General features: G+C 45.6%; 3 protein-coding genes and 2 non-coding genes across 5 annotated transcripts; 3 read left to right on the top strand and 2 right to left on the bottom strand.

Moving 5' to 3' along the window:
* Positions 1–831: 831 nt before the first annotated feature.
* trnal-cag (transfer RNA leucine (anticodon CAG)) lies at positions 832–914 on the top strand. The gene has a single exon. It is a non-coding gene; the product is annotated as a tRNA-Leu (tRNA).
* Positions 915–1,753: 839 nt separating this feature from the next.
* On the top strand, positions 1,754–1,836 carry trnal-cag (transfer RNA leucine (anticodon CAG)). Its single transcript has one exon. It is a non-coding gene; the product is annotated as a tRNA-Leu (tRNA).
* Positions 1,837–2,411: 575 nt separating this feature from the next.
* Positions 2,412–7,186, top strand: pllp (plasmolipin). Its single transcript, XM_062461357.1, has 4 exons — positions 2,412–2,781; positions 4,542–4,715; positions 5,097–5,216; positions 6,347–7,186. The coding sequence occupies exons 1-4, from the start codon at positions 2,650–2,652 to the stop codon at positions 6,452–6,454; spliced, it is 534 nt and encodes a 177-aa protein (XP_062317341.1). The 5' UTR covers positions 2,412–2,649; the 3' UTR covers positions 6,455–7,186.
* On the bottom strand, positions 7,185–9,255 carry arl2bp (ADP-ribosylation factor-like 2 binding protein). Its single transcript, XM_062461356.1, has 7 exons — positions 9,105–9,255; positions 8,747–8,822; positions 8,606–8,667; positions 8,381–8,487; positions 8,211–8,296; positions 7,991–8,087; positions 7,185–7,865 (listed from the first exon to the last, which is right to left on the bottom strand). The coding sequence occupies exons 1-7, from the start codon at positions 9,127–9,129 to the stop codon at positions 7,755–7,757; spliced, it is 564 nt and encodes a 187-aa protein (XP_062317340.1). The 5' UTR covers positions 9,130–9,255; the 3' UTR covers positions 7,185–7,754.
* A 170-nt stretch (positions 9,256–9,425) lies between these two features.
* On the bottom strand, positions 9,426–19,593 carry rspry1 (ring finger and SPRY domain containing 1). The gene is given in 23 exon segments (XM_062461353.1): positions 9,426–10,473; positions 10,475–10,514; positions 10,711–10,815; positions 11,089–11,230; positions 11,233–11,240; positions 11,848–11,920; positions 11,923–11,943; positions 12,057–12,181; positions 12,443–12,492; positions 12,494–12,517; positions 12,519–12,539; positions 12,541–12,576; positions 12,720–12,728; positions 12,730–12,797; positions 12,800–12,835; positions 13,896–14,027; positions 14,147–14,213; positions 14,379–14,437; positions 14,734–14,860; positions 15,358–15,470; positions 16,760–16,812; positions 17,986–18,616; positions 19,090–19,593. Coding segments are annotated over 22 exon segments (1,740 nt in total). The 5' UTR covers positions 18,360–18,616; positions 19,090–19,593; the 3' UTR covers positions 9,426–10,416.
* Positions 19,594–19,986: the final 393 nt, after the last annotated feature.

A 19,986-nucleotide genomic window follows, 5' to 3' on the forward strand; every position in this document is an offset into this window, starting at 1 on the left:
TTGCAGGATCCAAGGATTTGAGGTGCCACGTCACGTGCCAAGTTGTTTGGATGAGCTGTTCGCCTTCACGAAAAATAAGATATCAGACACGTGCAGACATCCCAAGGTCTCCCGGAAGGTCCGGGAGTCTCCGCCATTTCAATAGCGGCTCCCTGACGCCAACAAATGCTCTACAATCTCCCTGAAATCGGGGATGTATTGTTTGTATTTCGAGCGAGCGAGAGACTGTCCAGGGCTGCCTGCTGTGTATGGTTGAGACCAAAAGGATGTGCAGTGTTGACTTTTAGCGACAAGTAAATATTAATATGTAAACGGGTTTGCCGCCTATATCGTTCTGTGCCACGGGCATTGCAACAAGCGGCAGTTAAAAACACAGTATCAACTCTGAAACTAACACGAGCTACAGAATCTACGTTTCACAGTTCGTTCCTAAAACGTTCAAAGGGTTCCCCTTTGAACATTTTACCATGGTCAAGGATAGGAATTCCTGTAATATGAGGAGGCCATAAATCGAGAGGTATAGCTTTAAATCCATGATGAATTGGTAATGTGTGCACACACAATGCTGAAGACCCCTTGACTTCAGACCCGGATGAGTCTGAGAGGACGGTAAAATAATATATTATTCTCATCGATGAGATTCACCAGGACACTCTAAATACGATTCAACTCACCCTGGATGAATTTGGATGGAGAAATACTTAATTTGGACCTTTCAAGCCCGTCGTTATCGTCCACATATATGAAATAAAACAGGCGTCAGTAACAAATTAAATGTTTATTTTTATTTCCGAGGAGTTTTATTTAAACATTACAACGTGGTGCCACGTAGTCAGGATGGCCGAGCGGTCTAAGGCGCTGCGTTCAGGTCGCAGTCTCCTCTGGAGGCGTGGGTTCGAATCCCACTTCTGACATTCTTTATTTTTAGGGGTGGTCCTTCATTGAGTTACGATACTGTGCAGGTCAGGATATTTAGATACAAGTCCAGTCATAGGACCGTAGTAGTGATACAGAAACTACGTTTCACAAGGAACGAACTGGCAGAGATATGGAACGCCGTTTGAGTCAAAATTAAATAGATAGGTAAATATATGACTGTCGTAATGAAAAATATGGCTCTGAAATAAACCCTGAAATTAATAAAAAGATGGTAATAAATATGTAAATATAGCATCATATAATTATATAGCTGAATCCATTTACCTACATCAATAAATACATACATTTACCTATTTCAAAATTACGTTTTTGTAAAGACATTTATTTATTTCATGGGAATTTTATTTCCTAATGCCACACTTATGTATTTATTGAGACTTTTATTTCTTAACGCCACATATATATACGAACACCACATTTATTTATGTGCTGTATTTATTTCCAATCCTACATGCAAGCGAGAGCGGCATGGTTATCTTCAGACCAAAGCAGCTGCACAAGATCGAAGGCAAATAGGGACACCTAGATTCGAGAAGTAATGTTAGAGATGGCATGGTGGCCTTAGTAGATCAAATTGATCAGCATGGCTTGTCAAGGAATATAATTTTGTCACACATTGAAGATTTTGTAGAGGTACTTGGGCGGATAAGTGCTCTACAGAACATAGACATTGATCACGAAATCTTAAATAGTTTGAGACTTATCGGCACCGTGTTCGTGTGCAAGATGGCAAGTGTAGAAAGCCACCACAGGGCTTATTAAATGTTTACATTTCTTAGGATTTTTATTTAAACTTAATCGGATGGCAGTAGCAGTCAGGATGGCCGAGCGGTCTAAGGCGCTGCGTTCAGGTCGCAGTCTCCTCTGGAGGCGTGGGTTCGAATCCCACTTCTGACATACTTTTATTTTGAATTCCTACATTGAGTTACGATACTGTGCAGGATATTCATAGTACTGTGCCACCCAGCAAACAATTCTACCTGGTGCAAAGTATATAGGCAGGGTAAGTGTTTACCGCGATGTGAGTGTGCACACGCTTAGTTAGAATTTCGATTTTCTTTGCGCAAAACTGGAATGTTGCTGGATGTCTTGTAACACAAATGCCTGACATAGTTTCAGGTTTTACCATTCTTGTTCAGCACATTTATTCAAGATAATTTACTAGAGGATAGGCTACATTGAGTAAATGTCTGTAAAATATCTTTGGAGCAACTTAAGATCTTCTCAAATGCTTGGTGTTCATGTTAATGACTGACTCAGACTATTGGACAGAATTAATGTGTAACAGTAGCTAGGATCACAACAGATGAAGGGAGGGAGTTGCCATCAATGTGTGTGTGACTGTGTGTGTGTGTGAGAGAGAAAGAGAGAGGGAGGGAGGGGGGGAGGTAGCGTGTGACTGTGTGAGAAAGAGAGAGGGAAGGGGGGGAGGTAGCGGGAGGGAGACCGCACCATTAGACACCTGTCAGCACAGGTGGTTACTACAGCAGCCACAATTCCTCGATCTGCATTCTAGAACCCATCCACTCTCCAAACTAACTTTCTCTGTCTGCCAGACAGCCAAGAACTTCTCAACAGCCCTTCTTACTTGGATGAACTTTTCTGATCAACATTTCTTTTCTTTTTTTCCCCTCTTTTTTAATTGTTGTTATCTGTGGTATTTATCGGCAAGTTTATCAATCTTTATTGATTGATTATCTGTGAAAAGAGATGGCTGACTTCCCATCCAAGGTAACCACGGAGACGAGCCCGCCACAACCCAACCAGGGCTTTGCCATCTCTGCCTTCTTGGACCTGGACTTCATCAAAACCATCCCTGCAATACTCATGATGGCTGAGATCGTGAGTTACACTGCATTAAGATTTAATACTTTTTATTCTGTCTCCTCTCGCTCTCAAAGCACTATTTGTTCATGTCTTTGGAAAATAACGAATGTAAATGTTTTATAGATCCAGTAAGGCGTTGTTCCTGTGAGAGTATGTTGACAGAGCTTGAGTAAATTATTGTAATTTAAACAAAGACCTTTACCGTTTTCTTCCTAAAGCTAAAACCTTTCTGTTTGAAAATATGCAGTCTGTATTCTTGTCTGAGCATGATGTCATAGTAGATATCAATACAATTGAAAATATGTCCTGTGACATAATGACCTTAATCATTAACTGCCTATGCCAGGTACACCCCTTGATGACATTATTGTCCCATTTACTCACATTTTTAAGGAGGGTGGGACCATGGAAAGGAGCCAAATAGGAAGGATCTCCCTGCTAGTTATTCAGTCGGTCATCCACATGCTGGTCGTGGTTCAGTTAATCAGAAGAGTGCTTTGAAAACGCATCCATTTGACTGCCTAAGTAGGCTGATTGCCACCTTGGCATTACCTAGTTGTATTTAGCCTGTGAGAGACATGCTCAAGACTGATATTGACCCTACTTAAAGAACAGATATGTTTGGTTAGGTTAGTTGGAGTGACCAGTATACACATTAAACCAGTCCCTCACATCTGATGTATCCTTATTTTATTATAAACCTCAAAATGGAACGGACAGCGATGAATTGGGGCTCTTGACAAGCTTCTTCATTGCCGTTCATACTCCTGGTTTCAGTTATCTGCCTTGACACACACACACACAATTGTTGAGGCATGGAATGTACACAGTCAAACTTTGAACTCTAGAAGTGCTGGAGGAGTGTTGAGAAAATGATAAGATTAACCTGACTGAAAGAAACTGGGAACCGCCCATACTTTTACCTCCACCATCCATGGAGGGAACAAGCTATCAGGCAATGCTATGAACCTGCGTAGCATGTGTCTTTGACTTCATGATATTAATCTTGTTGCATAATGAAACAGGTATTTCACTGTTCTAGGCGCAGAGCCAACTGTCTGTATTCCTTGCACAGTATACATTACAAACAGAGATAAATGAAAGTATTCCTTAGTGTGGTTATTCTGGCTACAGATAGTAAAGGTTAATAAAAGTTGTTGTTGGTTTTGTATCAAAGTGATGTAGCTTTAGCTTTTGCTCTATGAAATACAAATACAGGGCAGTGCTAATGTTTTTCAAAACCTCATTCAAGTCATTAAAGAATATGTAGAATATTCTCAGAAAGATGACTAATGTAAAGCTGAGCAATTTATTGTTTGTCCTTTCGAGGACCGGCAGCAAAAGACAAAAGTGTGATAAAAACTACATAAACTGTAAAACTGTAACTTTCTGCAGTTGTAACCTCAGTGAAGTTGTAACCATTCACAGGGTCATATTTTAATCTCTTTGATCTGTTCAAACCCATATGAAGGTGAACCTTTGACCCAGTCACCTGGTGTGTTTATGTTTGTGTGTGTTTATGTGAGTGAAGAAGGGGACCAAGGGGTGATGAAGAATGAAACTCTACCTCTGAATACATAATGGATCATCCTTTTATGTTGCGAGAGTGGGCAGAGAGAGAGGGAGAGGCTGAACGAGAGAGGGGAGGGAAGGGAAACATGCAATGCTGCCAAGTTTAGCGAACAATTCTGACCTTTTTATAGACTTTTTCTCTGTTTTCTCACCCCTCTTCCCCCTCTCCTCCTCTCCCCCTCTCCCCCTCTCCTCCTCTCCAGGTGCTGGGCCTGCTGGTGTGGGCATTGATCGCTAGTACCACATACACGCTTGTGCCAGCCTTTGGCTGGGTGATGTTTGTCAGTGTGACCCTCTGGATCCTCACCATTGTCCTCTTTGGCATGCTGCTCGGTGGCGTACACCACAAACTGACCTCTGTGCCCTGGCCGCTGGTGGTGAGTCTCCTGCCCATTGCTACTGGCTGCCTGGCTGACTGGTTTACCACCTGTTTGCATGGCTGATTAAACAGTTTAGCATAGCAAGTGGTCAGATGGCTGAGCGGTTAGGGAGTCGGGCTATTAATCAGAAGGTTGCCGGTTCGATTGCTGGCTGTGCAAAATTAAGTTGTGTCCTTGGGCAAGACACTTCACCCTACTTGCCTCGGGGAGAATGTCCCTGTACTTACTGTAAGTCGCTCTGGATAAGAGCGTCTGCTAAATGACTAAATGTAAATGTAGCTTAGTGCTTCGAACACTTATCAATTGTATGACATGAACATGCGGTTCCTGGCACTGTTACGGTGTGTTGAAGTGACCATCCCATTCCCTGTCTCCTAGGTGATGGTGTTTAACGGGGTGGCAGCGGTGCTGTACCTGACAGCATTTCTGACTAACGCAGCTTCCATCCATTACTATCGCCTTTTCATTCACTTTTACAACCACACAGCTGCTGCTGCTGTAAGTCTGACACAACCTGATACCTGTTTCACACACACACACACACACACACACACACACACACACACACACACACACACACTTGGATGTTACAGTTAGTAAATACTTTTAAAAATATCCCCTAACTCTCCCTGGGCAGCTGTGTCCACCAGACTCAACTCTTGTTTAAGCAAGAACCAGTATTCAACCTAAGCCCTTTGAGAGTCTGTTCTCTGAAGTGTTTAAGTTTAGTAGTTCAGTGGGCAGGAGGCCTTGCAGGCTGAAGACATAGTCGTTCGAGTGATAAGTGTAGAGGCACACACACACACTCCTTGTAAATAGTTGCAATGAGACAGACAGTCGGATGTGGGAACTAAACAGTGTGTTTTATCTGCTGTTTGACTAAGAGGAGGATCTAGACCATGTGACAGTGACAAGTACAGGTACACACGCCTTGTGTGCCAGGCCAAAGTCCCTGTATACTGTGCACATGCCCAAACCACTCACACACACACACACAAACACACACACACACACTGTATATGTACACACACACACACAATGCCATGACTGTAGAGTTGTCTAAGCTGTGGGGTGTTAGTCAGTTATTGACATTGGTAGGGTAATGAAAGCTACTGTCAACAGTGTGTCTCTGTCCCTGGGAGTCTCACCCAGTTCAATTTAAATTCCATTTGTCTTGCCCTTTTTTACAGTCAATGTCACAAATGGCTAAACAGTTGCTCACTGCTCAAAACTGATAACCAAACAGCTCATAGATACTTCTTTTTTTATTCCCCTGATCTCCCTGTCCAGCTGTGTCCACCAGACTCAAGTAGTTAACAGTAGCCAAACCCTGCAGACTGAAGACACAATCGTTCTCTTAGCTCTTAGATATATTGGAATATATATTCTACTATCCCTCTCTCTCACATCAAGACACACACAAATAAACCACACTAATGGATTTGAGTCAGGTTCCCTTCATGACAATAACATGGATTTTTTCATAAATCTAAATTCACTCAATGCGTGTAGTGAATTCCTACCTTAACCCTAACCCATCTGAAAAGCGCATCTGAGACAACAAAAACGAATCATGTGTGCTTACCACTGAATCAGACTAGTCACATGTACTTAAACTCTGTGTGCAGTTCTTCGGCATTGTGGTGACTCTGACATATGGAGCGAGTGCCTTCTTCTCCTACCTGGCGTGGAAGGGGGATGAAGGGAACGCAGCCAGCAACACTGTGCCGGTGTAGGAGCAACCCTTCCCTACAGAGGCCTGACCCCTGACCCTCTGGACACACTAGACTCCACTGCACTGCAGTCTACACTGAAAGACTGGTACACAACAGAAACATTGCCAGCCAGTGGGACTCTGTAAAAATACAGAGAAAAATACTTAAAACCCCTCACTGCACAAGACAAGCTCCCTCAAGCACTTGTTGTGTGCTGGATGTATACTGTTTACCGTTGACCTACCGTTGGCTGTTTTCTCTGTGTATAGGATGATGTATTTCATAAACTGGCTCCTTGGCAGCTTTCTGAGTCTTGACTATGGTTGCTGTGTGCATGACGCCAACAGACGTAAAACTGGCATCCCACGGCAACTATTGCTATGCCGACAGCTGTTAATCATTCAGATACGTTTTCATGTTGGCAGTACAGCATTGCACAGTACTGTACTTTCATTCTATATGGCTGTGGTTATACTGGACGGTAGAGAGCTCTGTCACAGGAGCTAGCACGCAGAGCTAAAGGTCGGTCAGGGGGTGGATAGAGACTTAACTGACTTGTGACTGACCTGTGTCCACTCTAGACCAAACATGAAATTATTCATTTATTTATAAAGCAGTAATGTGCCACTCGATATGCAGTATCCCTTTTATACAAATATCAGTTTGAAGACCTATGTAAGTTTGAGTTTAGGAGCTGTTGGTCCCAACTTATCAGTACTTAAAATAAATAAACTAGAATGTGATTTTACAGAACGATTCAATATCTTTATTTGTAAAACATTGATATTTACAGACAGTATGTACAAACCAGTGACATACAGTGCAATAAGTCCTATATTAAAGAAAGGTAGAAAACACTGTTTATGTATCAATGTTATTAATACACCATGAATAGACAGCCTTCCATTGGCTAGTTGGACAGTGGTGGGAGCACTCTAAATGAAGAGAAATTTCTATGAAAGATGCTAATGCATTTTCACTTAACAAACTACAAACAAACCATCTACCAACAAAACAGTAAGCTAAAAAATACCTTTAGATTTTCATCTTACAAAACAAAGACATTTCAAGTGCTTCAGACACATCAGTTACATTCACAGGCACAAGACTCAAGTTCACGCTTAGTATGTACAAATTGATTTTGTTGTTTTCCCATGGTAAGGACACAGGTGTCTGTATGGCGGAACAAGACAAGGCTGTCTGCAATGGTAGTCAGCAGATTTGTAGCATAGATCATGTTCCTCTAGGTGAGATGGTAAGTCCTGCAAACAGTTCATCCTGTTGCCATAATGTTAATGTATATCTGTATGATGTGTGTGTGTCACTCCAGTCCTGTACTTGTAGTCTTCTTGTTTAACGGTTTGGAAGTTGCAGAGCTTAGGGACCTCACCACAAGACCTTGGCTAAGGTCCAGCCTGCGGCCCTCACGCTCCTGCACACACACACACACAAAGTCATTTTTTATTTCTTCATCCGTCAAAGGGCTGTATCAACGGGTGACTACCCAGCTGGAGCCAGGAGATGGAACTTTCAGACATGGGATGAGTAACTACTCACAGCTCTATAGTCGATGAACATCTCCTTGAAGGCCACAAAGTCGGTGAATGTCAAAAGCATATCGAAGATGTCGTCGGACACTTGATCCTTGTGCTGCCTAAAACAGGAGAGAGAGAGAGCGCAGGAGACACACATTTCAAGGCAGTTGAAAAGGCATCATGTGACACCTAGAGGCCTTGGATGAAATGACCAGCAGCTGTAATGTTGAAACGCTGCTTACTTCAACAGCAGTGTGAAGGAACTCATGCTGAAGCCAGGAATCCTCTGTACCAGCTGTTGCTCTAAGTGCTTCTCCAACAGTTCAATCTGGAAAGGAGATCAAATGTGATACTGTATGTATTGGAGTATGAGAGAGAGAGAGAAGGGGTGGATGGGCGGTAGATGTCTCACATATTCGTTGAAGATCTGAGTGTAGCTGAGCTTGTTCTCCTCAGAGTCCTCAAACTCCAGGTAGTGTTTCTCCATGAAGTTCTGCTGCAGGTGCAGGAACTCCTCCTCTGAGAGGACAGGAAGGAAAAACAATCGAAAAACCAAAACGAACATTTAGCCCCGGACAATAACGTCATTCACGCAAATAATAAAAGCTGTGTTTGCACCATCTGCTTCTTCACCTACCCATAATAATGTCTTCTATGCTTCCAATCACTGCATCGAAGGCTGCTTCAGCGTCTGTCGAGCTGGGAGATGGAGCACTGACATCAGTATTGGGTGGGGGTAATGTTTAAATGATAATATACACACATACGCTTACTGTACCTTGAAACTGCAAAGTCCTCCTCCTCCATGTCCACCATTTCAACGATGTTACCAATGTTCTCTCCGCCTATTAGACCTAACAAGACAGGGATAACAGACAAAAGTCAGAAAACGAAGTCTTGCGCTAGCAACAGGTGTCATACATCAAAGCTAACGTTAGCTTACTACTGTCACAGTAATTCTACAGTGGTCTAGCGAACTAGCAAGGAAGTGCACAGCGAACGAAGTGTTTATCGAGCTACGACGTAACAGCTAGAGCTAATTTATTCTTCTGACAAATTGATGTTGTTTTCCACACATTTAGTACGGATGTTACGATTGTAGATGTCAATAAAAACAATATATAATATACACTCACTACGCTCTTTAATACTAGTATCCATTCTAAGCCGATGAATCCTGCTGACGTTAGGTTTGCTATATAGCTAGAGCTAGCTAGCTAGTAGCTAACGTGCTTGATGAAAACACCGAACCAGTGGCTACCAAGGCAACGAAGAAAACATGTCCTTCTCTACACTCTGTACGGAATGAAAATATATCGCTAAACTAAGGTTCCGATATGTTGCATAAAAAAATAGTTTTCTGACGCAAATCTTGATATGTTGCATATTTTATTCACACAATTTTAGTTTGTGATCGGATACACAAAACAAATTATGACAACTTTGGACAAGATACCTCACGTTGACATATATTTATTACAAATATCACAATCCAGAAAACAATGATTCTTCAGTAAATCACATCTTTGGGAACCCTGGGGCTATTCTTTTAAAGATGTATAAATACAACTTATTCTAGTTTATCTTTTTCAGTCTTGCAGTTCTTTCCAGCCAGGCTTGGTCTGCCAATGGTGGCTCTTCACACACCCATTCAGACAGGAAGGACCTGAGAGCAGACTCTTCCTGATCCCCATACTTTCTGAGCTCCAAACTAGTCGTGAATTCTTCACAACATTGTGCATTCTCAGATCATTTAAATAACCCAACTTTCCAAGACAATATTCATGATTTGATTTAATTTAATTGATTCCCAAATAGTTCTAGTGGATTTTAATTGTACACAAACAATACTTTTAAATCACTGTTTTTTTTTTTTTATAATTAATTTTGCCTGCTCTTCAAACACAATATTCATTCAATCAAACCGAACGATTCAAGCAAAGGGAAGAGTCGGTTGGCCTATCGGTGGTGGTTGTGCCTTTGACATGGGGTCAGAATAAAACAGAAGAATCACAGAGAAATGTCAGAGTTCTAAGCTGACAGGACCAGAGGACAGACAGAGGATCCTGCAGGACATGATCCGCCATCCTGCTTCTGGGAGGCTGGAGGTCCTCTCTGGATCTAGAGGTGTGTGTGTGTGTAGGGGTTTGTGCCTCCTGAAGGCTGCCAACTACATGGTTCCTTTTCCATACTCCACCAGCATCCTGTCCTCCCACCCTCCCTCCCTCTCTCTCCCATCTCCCCTGAATGTTGAGTCCACTGCTCTTCCATCCTCCCTCACCCCTTCCTTTCTTCATGCCCAGCCCATGGTCCCAACGTTAAAAGTCCTGGCTCTGCCTCACAGTCCTATTGGTCAGGGTGATCACGGGGTGGGAAGGGCGCTAGATGATAGATGATGTTGGGAGAAGGGGGGGGGGTCTCTGTGTCCTGATTGGTGGAGGTGGTGTGTCAGGACACGTGTGAAATGAGTCTGACGCGAGTCTGGATGTCCTGGCGACAGAGCGGGGCATGTCTCCAGCTGTAAGGCACACTCCATACACATCCCACTGCATGGACACAAGGAGAAGACACCCACACACACACAGGAGATGAACAATGTGTCAACAATAATCAAACGGATCAATTTAAACTAAGTCTATATACATGTACACTGTACAGTAGATGACCTATCCTAGTAGTGGATGTCAACCAAAGAGGACAGTAGTGGGTGGGGGGTGCTGCCATATCTATATGTTTATGTACCTGTGTCCGCAGGGCCTCAGCTCTGTGTCAGCCATCAGATCACAGCACAGCGTGCAGCAGTTGTCCCGGATGCTCACCTGCTTCAGCAAGGCCAGACGCCGGTGTCTGAGAACACACACAATCATGATAAGAATAATGTATTCATGTAAAAAAGTATTTTTACTTTTTTTTCTTCTTCCAAATGACCTACAGGGGGTCACATTCATTCACAAAGGCAAGTACACACAGTCTATAAGCATACACCGAACAGCTCTGAAGATATGGAGAGTCAACGTCATTAACAGTTTTTGTGCAGAAAGGAAGCTGTTCTAGACCAGTTAGCTGTCTACAGCTGAGCTTGACTGTGTGCGTTTTTGTGTGTGTGTGTGTGTGTCCTACCTTGGCAGGATGATTCTCTCGTCCGAGGCTAGAGAGGCAAAGTCGTTGAAGGTGCTGAACTTGACGGAGGGTGGGTGGCGGAAGGGCTTGGCCCCAAAGTTAAACTCACACTGCTGGTAGGACATGAAGCTAGCTGCCGCAAGAAGCCAGATCTGCGAGGGAGGGACCGAGGGATAGAGGGAGATGGATGAGTGGAGGGAGGGAGGGATAGAGGGAAATGGATGAGTGGAGGGAGGGATAGAGGGAAATGGATGAGTGAGGGACAGAGAAAAGGGAGAATTGGAAAAGATAGGAGAGGATCAATGATTAATAAGACTGTAGGGAGGTAGAAAACTGTGTGAGTGTGTGTGTGTGTGTGTGTGTGTGTGTGTGTGTGTGTGTATGTGAGTGAGTGAGAGAGAGAGAGAGAGAGAGAGAGAGAAGAGAGAGAGGAGAGAGAGAGAGAGAGAGAGAGAGAGAGAGAAGAGAGTGAGAGAGAGAGAGAGAGAGAGAGAGAGAGAGAGAGAGAGAGAGAGAGAGAGAGAGGAGAGAGAGAGAGAGAGAGAGAGAGACTTAAACTGCCGTGTGTGTCTCTGTATGTGAGTGTGTGAAATATAAGTATATATAAGGCCATGATTTACATTGATTAATATTTCTGTAATTCTACCGTTGCTTTGGCAATATGAACAATTGTTGTTTTCATGCCAATAAAGCCCTTGAACTGAACTGAACTGAGAGAGAGAGAGAGAGAGAGAGGAGTGTGTGTGTGTGAGTACTCACGTGGCTGAGGAGAACACCTGCTTCTCTGGGGGCAGCTGGTGTCCGTTCAGATAGAATATCATCTGCTTCTTACTAGCAGGAAGCCTATAGTGTCTCCTACAGGACAGAGAGAGCATTACCCTTAATCCCAACAGGTACTTCTCCAACAGGCAGATATCACTGAGGTCCAGCTGTGTGTGTGTGTGTGTGTGGTGTGCGCGCGCACTCACCCTCCTTCCAGCAGGGGTGTGAGTGTGGTTTACTGCGAGCGTTGTACCAGATGAGCTGCCTGCAGCCATCGTACGCACACGAGTACTCATCATCTCCTATCCCATAGCCCTCCTGCAAACACACACTCGTTACACCTCCAGCTGTCCACCCAGCACCCCACACCCATACCAGCCCACCTCTCCCCCACATCCACACCATCTCTCCACCTACCTTAGCCCACCTCTTTCCCCCACCCCACCTCTCTCTCCACCTATCTCAGCCCACCCCTGTCCCCCTGCCCACCTCTCTCCCCCTGCCCACCTCTCTCCCCAACTGCCCCAGCACAACCTCCCCTGCTCCCCCCCACTCATCAGGCTTGGTTCGGATGACGTACGTGGTTGAGGACTTGCTGTCCTTCGTAGCCCAGCCGATCTGCATGACCCCCGAGGTGATGGCCCGTGACCTCGTAGTACCACACCCCCGGAGTCCACGCAGAAGGTGCAAGCGCACGCTCTCGAAGGAGGACGCGTCGCAGCGGGCCTGAGGGGAGGGGAGGGAGGTGCATCTGTTAGAATCAGGTCAACAGGTAACTGTGTCCAGTAGCTCTCTGCTAGCAAATCTAAAACATCAAATCCTTTCTGGACAAAGTACACATTTCTCTCAGTTGGGGAGCTGCAGCTGACCTCGAGACCAGTGGGGGGAGATCTTGAGGTACTCGCTGACGTCGTTGCTGTTGAGCATGGCATTGATGTTGCTCAGGTGACCTTCTCGTAGGTTAACTGCCGACCCTCCTTCAGGACTGGGGAGAGAGAGGGTAGAAGTACTGGTTAAACACACACAAATGTTGACACACTCCTAACCTTAACCCCAACCTGAACCCTAAATCTAAAACAACTCTTAACCTTCAAACTATCCCTAACTCCTAACCCTTCAGCAAACCAAGAAAATGGTCATGTGTTATCTTAATTGACCATCCACGTGGGGATTTCTGGTCCCACAAGGGTAGTAAAATGAAGCCACACACACTGTCAGAAAAGTTTAAGATTTAACCTTTTATCCTGTATAAGAATGATACTGTGTTCAGCATTCTTTGTGTGCAAAAGAGGCCTACCCCCAAATGTGAACTCTGGGTAACACTAGGCTTACGTAAACAAGGTGACCTGGACTGACCACTATCTTACTGGAGAGGCCATAAAAGATGTTAATCATATGGTCAAGCTTAGAGGGATCAGAGAGCGCACACACACACTCACACACGCAAACACGCATGCAAGGTCTATGCAAGGGAGCCAATGAAAGGAGAGCCATGTGACAGTTGTATGAACCAATGTCTGTGAAGAGCGGTTCTGTTTAAATAGGTAGCTAGCACAACATGCTACCGGACAAACTTTGTATCACCATGGCGTGTGATGTTTTTGTCTCCTAGTGGGCCGGCCGCAAGCAAGCAATAAAGCTTTCTAAACTTCTTCACCGACTGACTGTGCAATACTTGATAGATTAATATTTCTGACACACACACGCTGTAGTTGTCTTAGTGGTGTACTCACAGAGGTTGTCTTAGTGGTGTACTCACAGAGGTTGTCTTAGTGGTGTACTCACAGAGGTTGTCTTAGTGGTGTACTCACAGAGGTTGTCTTAGTGGTGTACTCACAGAGGTTGTCTTAGTGGTGTACTCACAGAGGTTGTCTTAGTGGTGTACTCACAGAGGTTGTCTTAGTGGTGTACTCACAGAGGTTGTCTTAGTGGTGTACTCACAGAGGTTGTCTTAGTGGTGTACTCACAGAGGTTGTCTTAGTGGTGTACTCACAGAGGTTGTCTTAGTGGTGTACTCACAGAGGTTGTCTTAGTGGTGTACTCACAGAGGTTGTCGAGGCTCCACTGGGAGCAGAAGCCCACCTGGCGCTTCAGGTAGTCCGAGTGCTCCGCCCAGGTCTCCAGGACGGCTAGCCGATCACTGATGCACGACTCGCACACCGTCAACTTGTTCTCACCTGGGAGATGGAGGAGAGTCAACCGACCTGCCCACGCTCCTCCCAGACATGGGAGTGTGGGTTCAGAGACAGGGAGGTGAACTGAGCGAGGACAGGGGGGGAAGGACGGGGATTCTTACTGGTCTGGGAGAACTTCTCCAAGGCGATGAGTGCAAACAGCATGACTGTGGGATGGGCCTCGGAACTCTATGGAGGGAGGAAGAAGAGAGGGAGGAACAGGAGGAGGGTGGATGTTATAAACCAGATCTGGGTTCCTAAACTTTTAAAGAACCTGTGTACTAAACAGGGTTGTTGTATCATATTGTGGTTCTAGAACTGAGTGTGTGTGTGAGTGTGTGTGTGTCGTCTCACCAAGCTCTCCAGTAGATACTCCAGGGTTCCAGGGCTGAGCAGGCCTATGCTAGCCGGCCCTGAAAAGCCGAACATGTGGTTAGACTGACAGGAACACAGCGCCGTCCGACCCTACATTCAAGTACAAAAGGCTGTTCCCCCCCCCCCCACCCCCCCGCTCGGCTGCTCCCCAGACTGCAGACTCAGCAGCCCTGTCAGAGGAGGCCAGGGGGGGTCTGGCTGACGGAGGGAACAGCCGCAGGACTCTAGTCCTGTCCTGATAAGAGATGCAGACTCAGCACTCCAGCCTCTGACCGACCACTTGATATGCACTACCTGTGGTGTGTGTGTGTGTGTGTGTGTGTGTGTCCCTCACCAGCCAGCTTCTCAGCCAGGCAGCCCAGGACGGCGGTGGTGTTGCGGTGTTTGGCAGGGATGACGGCGTCCTGACGCGCCACCGCGGCGCTCAGGCTCAGCATCTCAGACAGCTTCTGCAATGCATCCTGGGAACACGACGGACAGGGAGACAGGTAAAACACACACAGGCTCATTGGGTAAGAGTGTGTGCCACAAAGGCTGAGGCCTTAACTCGGGGGCCCCGGTTTGATTCTGGCCCGGGCAAATTCCTGCATTTCTTCCTTAACCCTCTCTTTCTTCAACTGTTTCTATAAAATACAGCTGAAAAAAGGCCCAAACTATATAAATAAAAAAAGAAATATGATATACTGTATAAGAATGTATATATAAAAAAAAACTCCCACACATAACACACACATCTTGATGAGACATGGAGAAATCTGACACCAGAGGTAGAAAAACCCTTCAAGCTGAGTAAAAGTGAAAACAGTGTGTTTGTGCTAGTCATCTATTCACATGACAGCTTTCTACTTTCACTTTTCTAAATCCTACAAGCGCTTGTTCCAGTGGGCTACAGTGCACACTGGCACACGTCTCTCTCGATGTTTGTAACGAAGCACAACCCCTCAAACACACTTCTTACCTTGGTGGGCAGAGGACACTCGTCCAATAGTAGAGTGATCACAGCAGGTCCCAGGGGATCGTCCAATGGAATCACGCGGATCAAAGACTGCACCACTTCCAGCCAACCATCATCTTTTGGAGGGGCAGAGATGGGGAGGAAATAGAGAGAAATATATTTATAGAGACAAGGGTGAATGTGAGAGAGAGAGAGAGAGAGAGAGAGAGAGAGAGAGAGAGAGAGAGAGAGAGAGAGAGAGAGAGAGAGAGAGAGAGAGAGAGAGAGAGAGAGAGAGAGAGAGAGAGAGAGAGAGAGAGAGAGAGAGAGAGAGAGAGAGAGAGAGAGAGAGAGAGAGAGAGAGAGAGAGAGAGAGAGAGAGAGAAGGAATGAGAGTTTAAGGATGAGAGAGTTTACTTATCATCATAATATCTGGCCATGTTCACTTATTCTTCATGTCAAAGCTGAAGATTTCCGACCCTCCAGCCGACAAGCTAACACATTAACAAGCAATCTAACAGCCCTCCTCATGACATGCACCCACCTGTTGCTTCTGTAAGGAGCCATTAAGGCAGAAATTCTTTTTTATTGTCTTAGTAAAACTGAGTCACTTCACACCTGCCTACTCTGCTACCGCATCCAACAGGCTCCCATGTGAGAGGAAAAGAGGTACTTATAAATACACAACAGCACTGCTGCAACAGGAGGAGGGAGACAGCCTGGCGAGACTAGAAGCTTGCTAATACTCTGTAAGGCCCTGCTAACCCTCCCCACAGCACGCGCACACAGGCACGCGCACACACACACACAGGCACACGTGCACACACACAGGCACACACACACAGGCGTGCTTGCTGGCTAACATACACACAGGCACACACACACAGGCAAGGGGAGACTGTCAGGTTCTGTCAATTACGGGCACTAGCCTAGGCAACAAACAAAGAAGTCTCTCCAATTGAACAGCACCGAACAAGTCCTATAGTCTGGCAACACTCAAACACAATAGGACTATGTTTTACATGTCCGACTGCTCAATGGACAGTAGACTTCCCCCACACCAGCAAGGATCTTCAATAAGATCCTTTCCTATACAGAAGCACCAAAGTGAATTCTACCATTAATTTCCAATCAACACCATTCCTCCACCAAACGGCAACAGCCAGTGCCAGCGAAGAACCAATCAGGGACAGACAGTGCCCATGAAGTGCCAATAAGGGACGGTTACAACATCAGTCAGTCTTACCAGTCTGAACCAGAGCTCCAGCATGAGAGCAGGTGTCTGCTACAATGAAGACTAGGCTCTAATTATTTCATTAGAGGTCAGCAAGGGGAAGAACCTGATCTGAGACACAGAGGAGCAATTCTCTGGTCTGTCCCCAGCCGTGAGCCTCGGGCACCACTGAGCAGTATAGCTGTTCCTTACCCGTCTCTGCCATCTCGTGCAGGGTGATCATGGAGTATGGGGGCTCCTGGTCACTGAAACACAGCACAAGGGATTGTAAGAAGGAGAGGAAAATAATGTGTATTCATTCTTATAGCAATTCATTCTCAATAAAGTCTAATTCAGAGAGAATAATAGAGAGCGAGACGGAGAGCGAGACAGAGAGCGAGGGACACAAAGAGAGAGCGAGACAGAGACTGATAGAGAGAGACAGAGAGAGAGAGACAGAGACTGGTAGAGAGAGACAGAGACACACAGACAGAGAGCCTGAGAGAATGGTTCTTGCGAGTCCCTGGGCTCGGAGCGACTGTGTTATCCAGATGACAGGCAGACGGAGCTGAGAGCCAGATCAGCGTGCTGCAGCTGCTGCTGTTGATGTCATCTTTGTTGTTGTTGTGGCCGCAGGGTCTCCCCTCTGCCTCGTCCTTCCGGCTGGTAAACCAGCGACTGGAGCAGAGCACAACCTTGTTCCCTTTCATTTCTGTGCCCCCACGCTACACCACGTCTATTTGTGACAGTCTACACATGGACAGGGTTGATTGTTGGGTGATTCAGACACAGGGCTGCTTTGGTCGGAACACAATACATCAGGCAGGCCTAGTCTTAATCCAGGGGAAGCGTGCCTGTTGAGAAGTATCATGTTCACGGGGAAAGGCTCCCCAAGGGAAAATATATTTTATTCAAAATATTCTTAAGGACAAACATACTTATATAGAATGAAGTTGTCAATGAGCATGTGAATGAACAGAATCAGTAGGCCTAAATAAATGGTGTTGAGATGATACATTTGGTGAAAATGTATCAAGGTCTCGTTTAATTAGTTTAAATTAGATTTATACCGGTTTCCCCTTGGGCCCTTACCAAGGATACAGCAGATCCCTCTGATGTCTGAGGGCAGCTGATGCCCAGCTAAGCCTGAACCAGGGGAACATAAGTTTGCTACACATGTCTCCCAGTACCCCCCTCTGGTGCTGGGCATGCAGGGGGGCAACAAGCTACTATTCACAAACCAGTTTGTTAACTAAATCAACCCATTTACACTTACAACAATAAAAGAGAAAGATAAAACGGGGAATGGTTCGGAGCTTTCCAGAAAGTGAAACTGAGAAGGAGTTGCTAGCCTGACTTGTGATGACAGGAGATATCAGTGACAGTGTAGGGGACAGATCTGATACGGAATACACTACGTGTTTGAGACAGGGCCTTACTTGTCAACCAGAGTCCTGATGACGGCCAGGGTATCCAGCACGAGCCCGTCCACGTTCTGCTTCTTGCGTCTGGGTTCATGGGGCCCCCGGCCCCGGCGGGGGGGTCGTACTGGTTCTCGGGGCCGGCTGGACCTGGCCTCGGGGGTCTCTCCCACTGTGCTGTGATTGACTCGTCTAGTCTGGCCGCGAGTCTGACCCAACCCCTCCTCTACGTCGCTGTCCTCCCGACACACACAGCTGTTGCCCATAGTTACGGCGGCGGCGTTCGCAAGGCTCTCCCAAAAGAGTGGCGAGGGAAAGTGCTCCCAGGAGAGAAGCAGTACCCGCGCGAGGCTCCTGCTAGCACAGAAGGCTATCCAGGCGACTACTATCATATCATTTAGAGCTCTGCTGGGTGCGTGGCATCACAGTCCGGGGCGGGACGCCACTCATGGTGCAGTAAGGGAGCAGAACAGACGCTAGGAGAGGCGGGGAGAAGGTGGGCTTGGGGGCTGGCCAAGAGGAGAGGCAGGGGGAGCTGGGTCGGGTGGTGCTGTCACCATCACAGTTCACCGGGAGAGGAGGTCCATCCGTCTTGGCCCGGTTTTCTCCACACTGGCAACTTCTGAAGACGCAGGGACGCAGAAAGCCCCTGCGTTAAGAGGAAACATGAGACATCATGAGACACATCAGGTGTTGTTGTTGGCAATCAAACTGGGCTAAATCCACACATGTTGCTCACCAGCGAAATGTAATGACACCAAATCCTGACAAAGCCACAGCCTGAGAACCATCTAAAATCGACGTTGACATCAGGGATGGACCCATGTAAATGTTACAATATTGATGGATTATTTTAGAGCAGTAAACCAATTACCAAACAAGTTATGTTACAAAAAGGCTAACTACGGCTGGTCGTCGAAGTCTTGCTAGGCTAACCAAGATAGCTAACTACGTTAGACTGACCAGAAACTAAAGTCAAGTCATCTAAAAAGATATATTACCAGTGAGATGGATATGGTGAGCTGGTTAGCAATACAGACATCCAATTAGCTAGCTAGGCCAGTTAACTGGCCCCCATAAACAACAGCTTTGCATCCTGCCGGGCATTAAATCATCACTTACCTTGTTTGCAGCAATGGGCGTGTGGGTCGGACTGTCTTCCTCTTGTAGACCTCAAAATTAAGGCCTCCGGGTAAAGCAAACTAGCTAGTGCTAGCTGGCTTAGCTTGCTCCAGCTAACGTTATTAGTTGAGCTCCCGATTTATGAAACTGAAAAGCTACTGTAGCCCTTCTACCACTCGTGGAAACGTAAGAAGACGCCCGTTGAAAGACCAGCTAATATTCGTAAAGCTACCTCGTCTAATAAATAATCAACAATTTATTAAACCTATAAATTATAAAGCCGTTATATCCCCTTTGTTTAGTCTAACGTTGGCTGAATAGCTGTTGGGCTCGCTCGCTACTAGCTAGCTAGTTCCGTAGCGTCAGCTGTCCTCGATCCGATCAGTCCTCCTCTTCCAGTCAGACCTAGCCCTGCGCTTACTACAGCAGCAGATGCATGGGGTGGTGGTGGTGAGTCAGGCAGGGCTGTGATGATGTCAGTGAAATATTTCAATCTCAACAAGATAACTTTCTTTCAAACATTCAAAAACAGTAAGCTATATCTTATTAAGAACACCTGGCTATAAATACGTTCGTATTTAGCTGGTTAACTATTAGGATCAGAAGAATATATTATTATATATTGTCTATATATTGATAATGTTATGCTATAACCCACTAGCGACTAATATAGCCTCTTCTGATCCATCATCATCTGCCGTATGCTACTTGTATGTTGCTTTGAATAAAAGCGTCTGCCTGCTAAAATTATTCAAGTTTGTATAAACCTCAACATCCTTATTATCCTAAAACAAAGATATGACTGTTCATCAACATTTACCCGATGTGTGTTTAACCAACATTCTGCCTGGCATGCAAATTTAGTAAATCCAAATGTGTTGTAATTATTTGACCATT

This window comes from Osmerus eperlanus, chromosome 5, assembly GCF_963692335.1.
Source record: "Osmerus eperlanus chromosome 5, fOsmEpe2.1, whole genome shotgun sequence".
Classification (NCBI taxonomy): domain Eukaryota; kingdom Metazoa; phylum Chordata; class Actinopteri; order Osmeriformes; family Osmeridae; genus Osmerus; species Osmerus eperlanus.